The sequence below is a fragment of the Clinocottus analis genome, unplaced genomic scaffold, assembly GCF_023055335.1.
Source record: "Clinocottus analis isolate CAN_PGR_092001 unplaced genomic scaffold, fCliAna1.0.p SCAF_13, whole genome shotgun sequence".
Classification (NCBI taxonomy): Eukaryota; Metazoa; Chordata; class Actinopteri; order Perciformes; family Cottidae; genus Clinocottus; species Clinocottus analis.
Genome location: NW_027175854.1, coordinates 8,443,408 through 8,452,500, shown reverse-complemented (window position 1 = coordinate 8,452,500; position 9,093 = coordinate 8,443,408). Strand labels below are relative to the sequence as shown.

Below are 9,093 nucleotides of genomic sequence, written 5' to 3'. Positions count from 1 at the left end.
TGAATTGTAACCTCATTAACTCCGAGGTAGAATTCGATCAGGAGGCCCAGTACATAAGCATCCCTATTGAGATACGGCGCAGGCCGTATCAATCAAGCTCCGAAGACTGTGAAAATACCATTCATCAAATTCAAGCAGTGAGAAATGGCTGTCAGAAATTCTGCTGTGCACTTGTTTCTTACGTTGACATCGGCACTCTGCCTGCCAGCGCTGAGGATTTGCGGCTGCGCCTAAGCCGCATACATTTATACGAAACGTATGATTCATTGACGTAGGCCTACATAAATATGCTATCTAATATAATGTCCTCCTCCCGCGTGACGAATGTCGGGAACACAGCTGAAGGGAGGGAAAGTTTTTAAATCAGTGTTGTCGTGCAAACATTGCGCCACAGCCAAGCTGTTGCTCTCACCAGTCTCTATCTTGAAGCAGGTGGTGTGGAATTTGCCCATGTAAAACTCCACGCCGATGATGGCAAACATGACAATGGCGAAGAACAGCAGCAAGCCGATCTGGAGCAGAGGAACCATGGCTTTCATGATGGACTTCAACACCACCTGGAGACCTGCGGGACAGGAGAAGATGGGAGGGGAGCGTCAGCAGGGCTCGATTAGACTCACTAAAAATAACTGCTGAGATCTGGGAACACAACAACATCGCTCCAATCTGATCATCTGGCTTCTTTTTTCACGATGTTATGTTAACGGCTGCTTGGTCTCAGCAATTATAGTTGTGAGTGCAATGTTATTAATACCAAACAATGATGGTCCAAATGACACAAGTTGGAATAAGCAGGAATTTTTGTCTATAGTTAAGTTGGAAATCTTCTTCAAAAACATTTTTATTTTATATATATTTGGGATATATAATTGTTGCTCTGGAAAAAAAAGAACACATTGTGAAATCTGTGACACGTCAAATCATTTCGTCTGGCCCCAAATAAATGTTTGCTTGTTGTTTACAATCATAATTATGATTTTGGACGGAGGCCTGAGGGGACGGGCTGTTCGTGTTGTCCAACACTGTGTACCATGGATGGAGTCCTGTCCATTTATCTCAACGCTCAAGTCACCGTCAAATCTTTCCTGGAGGACAAGCCACTTTGTTCACAGTACAATTCTTGAAGAGATAATATCTTCAGAGATATTGTTGAGGTACTTACTGGGGATTCCTGACACAAGTTTCAGGGGCCTCAGCACTCTCACGGCTCGCAGTGTTCGCAGGTCAAAGTCCGAACCCACCGTGGCCAGGATGCTGTACACACACACACACACACACACACACACACACACACACACACACACACACACACACACACACACACACACACACACAGGAACATGCAGGAAGCACAGTTAAAACTTCTGCAATATGATGCAATATTTCACTGTCGCATTGACTCACACAATACTGCAAGAAGGTTGCACAGTTGAACAGTTATTTTTATGTATAATTTGTTGTTTTCTATTTTTGTATTATCTTTTTTTTTCAAACGTCAATGAAAAAAACGGCAGTTACAGTCTCATCTTCAAACTGTTTGTTGTTTTCTCTCCAAAACACAAATATATTTCATTTGCAAATATACAACACAGAGAGGAGCATTTCAAGACAAACAGAATTCATCTTCCTGCCTCCTCCAACACACAAACACATTGTACACATATAGAGCCTATAGGTTGATCACATCACATCTGCTTTTACCTACAAGTGGAGGAGCAACATAGTGTGGCGGGTGTGTGTGTGTGTGTGTGTGTGTGTGTGTGTGTGTGTGTGTGTGTGTGTGTGTGTGTGTGTGTGTGTGTGTGTGTACTAGCCACTGAGACACAGCTGGCAGCCCTCATTACAGGCTGTACACAGAGGGGGAGACTTAAGTGCTCCACTGAAACACACAGAAAAAAAAACACATGCTCTCGGCAAAGGAGAGCGGGAGAGAGATGGGGGGGAGGGGTTTAACAAGAAAGAGAGGAGGGATGTATTCCTGCAGCCAGGATTATTTATGTGATCCTGATTCCAAGAGGGAGACATTCCTACACGTTCCCTACTTTACCAGCTTTCAAGGAAGCTAAAATATTCAAATTCCTGACTTGTCAACACATAGCTGAACAACATTTTCATTTTTTTTTTTCAGTTTCTAATCTGAGACCAACAATGGTGGAGACAAAATGATGGATTGAGAGAAGTCTGCCTCATTTTGTTTAGGGAAATGATAGAGAACTGGCCTGATTATCAGACTGAATACCCATTTAGTTTCCCCTTGGCTGGAAAACGCTAACATGATTCATGATGCATTTTTTTCAAACAGCACTTGGGTATAAGTTATATTGTATGTCCTTAAACCTCTCAGTGATGTACTTTCGGGAGCCCAAATCCTCAGGAGTATAATAGCTTTTATATATGAATATAGCGGCTAGGAAACACTCACGACTGACTGAAAGAAATGCAGTATATACACACACACACACACACACACACACACACACACACACACACACACACACACACACACACACACACACAGAGAAAAAAAGTAGGAAACAAGAAAGGTCGCTTATCGCTCCCTGGGTACCGGTTGGCATGGTAACCCATAATGCACACATGTGCTTTATGGGTGAAATTAGTCTGCTGGGATGAAAGTGCCTGCCTGCTATGTAATATAGAATATATTGTTTTCTACATATTTCATGCTCAGGCTTTGCAGTTGATATTTACATTCTCCGCCTGTGATGGATGTCTAAATGCTGCTTTTCATAATTGTCTCATTAGAATACTTTTTCCACGTGCATATTGAGTTTTTTATTTATCGCACAGCTTTACAATGTAGGGAAGCTCAATGTAGAATTGAGCAGTCAGAGGAGGGAACCGAATAAAAGAGAGAGATCAGAGCTGAGTGATGACATAAAGATGAAATATCAATGAGGACGGCAAAACAGCTTATGAAAAGATGCATTCACACTTAAAGAAACTATACTAGACAGATCTAAAAGAACATCCAACGCCTCTCTGTGTCTCTTTCCATGGCACTGAATATGTAAACCAACTCTATGTCTTTCTACATTGTACTAAAACCATTACACCCAGCAGCTTCAGGTCAAGCCTTCATACATTGTAGTCACAATAGATCCATTGTGTGTGTTGTATCAAGTGCTGGTTGAAGCTTTGGCTTTACATAAAAAACTGGAATAATCTCTGAGGAATTTTTTTATGGAAAAAAACAACCTCCAGACATCAACTGTAGCAGTCCTGCACCAAGCCCCCTCAACTAATACTACCCTGTGTCTTAACCAAGAAATAAAGACCATATAATTGAGGTAAAGAAATTAGATTAAAGCATTTTACAGCACTTGGTAACATTTCTAACACCGGATATTGTTTAAATATTCACAATTAAACCGTTAAAGGTACAAGTCTACAATTGTAAGTTCCCTTTAGCTTTAACACTAAACAGCTTTGTGCTGTCTCTGTCCGTGGTGCTGAAAGATTCCCATCTCGTCTCTCTACAAACATTTCATGTCAATACTTCTCACAACTGGCTTCTTTAACTACTCATACAACAACTACTACTACTACTACTACTACTACTACTACTACTACTACTACTACTACTACTACTACTAGCAACGTAAGTGTAGTGTGACGAATGCAAACACACATCATCCTGGTAACCCCGCGGTACTCATCACCGACACCTTGAATCAGCGTGGAAAGCAGCACGTACACCGGAGATACTCCACTTGCTTCACCCTGGGGCCACTTTGGCAAAATGACAGAAGGCCAGGGGCCAGTTCATAAACAAACATTAATAGTATGTTGCAGTCTCACCAACCCCACACAGGTCAGATGTACTAGCACAGACTCACTTAGCTTCCATAGCCGCTTCACAAGTACGACTGTATGCTATGCTCTGATTGGGAATCAGTCTTTGTTCAACGGCCTTTATTAAAATACATTAAAAGACAATCCCGTCTGGCACTAAATAAGAACAAATGTGTGATGTACTTTCAGTACATTCAGCTGACAAGGTTGCATTTCAAGTCATTTGCATCTTGTACTTAAACATTTGGAATTTGAGTCAATAAACAGAGGACATACGAACATGAATCATTCCTCTGCGCTGTTTTTTTTTAACATCCTCTACCATCAATAACTCACTTAGTTCTGCTGAGTGCGCACATGTATGTGTGTGTGTGTGTGTGTGTGTGTGTGTGTGTGTGTGTGTGTGTGTGTGTGTGTGTGCATGTTTGATGACTGTGTAGACAGACAGTCGGGCAGGGAGCAGGCTGCACAAGAAGCCATGAGTTTTAATATCCCTTTATCATCACCACAATATATCCATGTGGGCGCCAGACACCGGCACAGGAAATATGGAGGGTGATGCTATCGTCTGTCACTCGCTCACACACACACACACACACACACACACACACACACACACACACACACACACACACACGGCACTCTCCTCTGTATAGTCACACAAAGGTACAAAGTGTATCTGGGAGCTCATCTGTCGGGTCGGTCCCCAAAAAAAGGAGAAAAAAAACAACCTAAACTGAAAATGAAATTCACGCAGACAACGTTCATACACACAGATGAGTTCCAGATTAGTGTACAAATTCACATATACGATAAAGTACCCATATCTTGTATGGTTCATCAACTATATATGCAGATCCTGTGATTCAGCCTTTTCCTGCTGGAGTAAATTAGAGCTTGAACTAACTCAACCTTGAAGAAACAATGGCAGAGATAACTTTGATTCATGCTGCCCATAAAAACATATGTAGGAAAGAATATTCACTCCATTTAGCTGCCTATTCATTTTTATTGTGCAAAACAGTTTGACACTTTCCTCCCCCCGGTTTCGGTGGATGACTGAACACAATGGTTGGCATGCTCACCAGGAGACAATATTCTCATACAGGCACGACTCACCAAATGCAAGACTTTTAGAGTGCTGACGTTGCCGCAGGGTGTGAAATTGGGCAACTGTTTGCCAAGTTAGTCACAACTAGGTTTAAAGGTTTGGCAACTTAATTTGAAGAGTTTTAGGAAATGCTCGTACTTGCTTTCTTGCCCAGAGATGAGAAGATTGATACCGATCTACAATAAATGCAAAAATCGCAGTCAGTTAGCTTAGCGAAGCATACAGACTAAAAGCTGAGGCTACAGCTCGTGTGGCTCTGTTCAAAGGTAAAAAACTAAAACTAAAAGATCTGTCAACACTTCTGAAGCTCACTAATCAACAGCGTTACATCTAGTTTGTTTAATCTGGACAAAAACTGAAGCGTAGGTACATTTTTTTGAACTTGAAATAGAGCCAAAGACATGCTTAACTGTTCCTTTAAAAGACAGTGACAACAAAACAAAAAAAAGAAAAACAACAAAAACACAGAGGTAGAAAGGTTCGGATGACAAAAAGAGAGGCAAAAAGAGAAAAAAAAGGAGTCCTTCTCATGAGGCAGAGTGATGGAGTTTAATTACTGCGACCCTGCCCAGCTGGGGGCCGGGGCTGTGATTGAGTTCCTCACACTTCGCGGGAACAGGAGACGGCGGCTCCCACAGGACAGACAGAGAACACGGCGATGAAAAAAAAGAACCTGCTGTCTGTCTGTCTGAACATTACCGGCTGGTCACAGGCTGTATGACTATAATGATTCAATACCTGCTGGTTTAGCTGGTGCTGTGGCATAACACATGTCTTACTGCCTGTCTGTCATTCCAGCTCAGAGGGGGATAACCTGCACTAGTAAAAAACAGTGGGACGGAGAACCAGGTGGATTTTTAACTCAGGAAAACAACAATTTTGTATGTACACATCAGGATTGCATGTCACGACTCATTCGTGAAGTTTACCAGACAACCCGTCTGGGCAGTGAGATATACAGTAAGCAGCACATTAGGGAAAGTACTTTGAACGGCACTGTTTGTGTCCTGCTGTTTTGGCAACTAAATACGGGCAAGACAAAAATATCTGTCTCCTTGGTGACTTGTCAAACTGCATATTTTCTGTGCTTGTCTGTCTTCCTTTTTGCCCATAAAAATATCCGTCTGTTGTCTCCTCGATAACCGTCACTGTGATGTCGCACATCATTGATTTGCTCAAAACCCAAAGGATTCTTTTCAGCAGTAAGGCACAAGGTCGGCTGTTAGTCGGCTGCCCCAACTGTTCTTCACAACTACTGACTAGATTGACATGAATTTTGGCGCGGACATCCACGTTCCCCGGCAAGTGATTCCCACGGATTTTGATAAGACAACGTCCACTTTGTCAAGTACCACAACCGTGCCAACAACTTTACCAATTAGGTCCACGACATGACGTTTAGAAATACAACAAGGAAGAGTTCAACAGCCTTTGCTGTTGATGGATTAGAGCCTGGTGCTGTGGCAATAGATATCATGAGATGATGTAGCTACACAATATATAATATGGCATCTCTGCCTTTATTAGCTCTGCTTGTTTTAGGCCACGGCTCATGGCAAAATAAGTGAGCGGGGCCACTTTATCGCAATATTACAAACGTTTGATTTTTTTGGACCTGATTGTCCAGATATTTCATTATTTAGATTAGCGATATGCATTCCCATCTGGTTATAACTTTGTCTGACATTCATTTTCAGATGATGTACTTTATGACCATATGGACATGACGATATAAAAGTAGAGTATGAGACAAGATCGATGGTTACATCTGCATTGTCTTGTCTGAGCCACCTACCTGTCTGGTTTTAGTTTTTATTGTCAGTTTCAGCCTCAGAACTTGGATGCCACTGATACAATTGCAAATACAAAATGTATGTCTAAAAATATCCATTTTGTTCAACTCACAAGAGTGCATGGATGTGCAGGCAGACGCATAACACACACAAGGTAGGAAACAGACCCCATCATTAGACACAGACCATTTCTTGCCAATTAAACCTAATTTCGACCATCTCATCTAATAGGAAATGAGGAAAGCAAACACAAGCCGGGCGTCAGTATGTCACATCCTGTTTGTGAGCAAAAGTGGAATATGCAAATGTGTATGTACGCATGTGGTGGGCCATGACGTTATGTGATGTGAGTGGACAGCTGTGACAGAGTCAGGAGAGCAAGCATTTCCCACAATGCACACGAGGACAGAAGGGGGTACTCATGAACTCATCGTGGCTGCCAGAGCCACTCGCTGTCAAACATGGCTGCTGTTGTCGTGCCGTGGTTCCAACTTAACACCGCATGCACGATTTTATGTGCACACACACACACACACACACACACGTACACACATGCAGGCTCCCTCCTTATTAAACTCATAAACAAGGCAAAGGCAGGGGACTGGAGAAAAAAACAAGCAAGCTCACATCCTCAGGCTGGGATTTTACGTGGCTACGTAGCTCTGATTTTGTGACTCAAGCTCAATCAGCGTGAATTTACTTCACGTCCAGTATAATAAAAAAGATATAGTTTTAGTAAATTTTAAGCGTTCAAAAGGTGGAAAGTTTGTTCCTGTTTTAAAGGTGAAGTCAAACTTTCCACCTTTTGAACGCTTGAATTTTTACAAAAAAAATAGGGCCGGACATTAATGAGTATATTGCATATACTGTATATTGACTTTCAATGGAATTGTATCGTGATTAAAAATATATATCAAGATATCGTCATACACAATTGGTCGTCTAAATCAGATCAACACAGTTCAATATATCTATTGACCTCTTCTGATTACAAACAATCATATATAGCTTGAATATTTAATGCTTTTTCCAAATAGAATTTCACTACAAACTGTTATGTTAATTTTGCACTGACATTCTTAATAAAAGTCTAAAATGCGTTTGTACTATTTAATGCATGCAGCAGTACACACAAATAGGCTTAACCTACCAGAAACATAGTGTGACATACATCGTTATCAAGATATGGTACGATATTGTGATGGAAGGTTTGGCCCATGTGGCTCAGCTCTAGTTCAGACTACAGCCCATGTTTCTGAATACCAGGACAATACTAATTATTCAACAGGAGCAGCAATTAGTGACCTACCTCAAATACCCCCCAGGGAAATAAAGCCATCTGACATGAAATAAACAACTGAATGCAAAATGTGCCACCTTCCGTGCGAATTCAGTGATGAGGGGGAACGCAGTCGATTGAAACGACACATTCCTCGGTGCATGCTCTACTGACAGAGAGAGCTGAGTTTGAAGCTGACGAGTTAGAGAAGGGGAAGCGGCTGTTTCAGCTTGGATTCCTAGTCTGTGCCTCCGGGTGGGCAGGAGGCGCCGTGCTCGAGACGCCGCTTCAGAAAAACAGAACTTCCTTGTATTGCTCACTGTCTATGTTCCCAAAACATGTATGCATAGGATGTTATGGTGCGAGGTAACATTTTACAGTCTTTTATTCGAGCCAGAGTATACAGCTGAAGAAATGCAGCGGAGGTCAACATAGCGATAGACTATAATAACCATCAGCACGGATTGAACAGCCACATGCATCGTGACAAATTGCCCCTTTAACATTGCTACGTAATTTATTAATCAATGTTTAAGTATTTGTTTCTCATCATCCACCTTTGGACCTTCTTTTCTAGCGGTGATGGATGTATATGTGCTTGCTTTTCCACCTTTAGGACGAACCGGATCGTTGACTTAGGCTTCATCTCTGCGGCCGATATAAGCATGGACTTAAGCACAGTACACACATGATTACCAATGTCGGATGAGATCACAGCACTATTATTATAATTTGCAAGAATATATAGATATGTAAAGTGGTCGCATTCAATGTGTTATTATTGATGTTTTACGTACGTCTCTGGATGAGTGCCAAACAACGCATTACAGCAAATCAGGCTTAAAAGACACAAAAGAGGGCTGCATCACAGACGCTGCAAGTGTGTTGATTTTAGAATTGAACCGGTTTGTGCGCTGCTCGGGTGGAGCTCTGGTGGAGGTCTGAGATGTGTTGTTGAGCCAAAGCTGGCACAGTCGAGCCTCGGTAAACATACACAACACAGGAAAGGAGGCCTCCCCCACCCCTTTACTCTCTCCTCTCTCCATCCTCTCCTCCTGTCCCCTCCTTCTCTTCCTACATTTGACTGTTGATTAACC

General features: G+C 42.0%; 1 protein-coding gene across 4 annotated transcripts in view; it reads right to left on the bottom strand.

Annotated features, from left to right (window-relative positions):
* The window catches only part of LOC137783610 (voltage-dependent N-type calcium channel subunit alpha-1B-like), a 128,111-nt gene that overhangs the window by 85,052 nt on the left and 33,966 nt on the right, over nt 1-9,093 (bottom strand). For all 4 annotated transcript variants that reach the window (XM_068573732.1, XM_068573734.1, XM_068573733.1 and 1 more), the window contains exons 3-4: nt 1,163-1,254; nt 413-565 (exon numbers count right to left, since the gene is read on the bottom strand). In XM_068573732.1, coding sequence (XP_068429833.1) covers nt 413-565; nt 1,163-1,254 — 245 coding nt within the window. The remainder of the gene's footprint in view (nt 1-412; nt 566-1,162; nt 1,255-9,093) is intronic.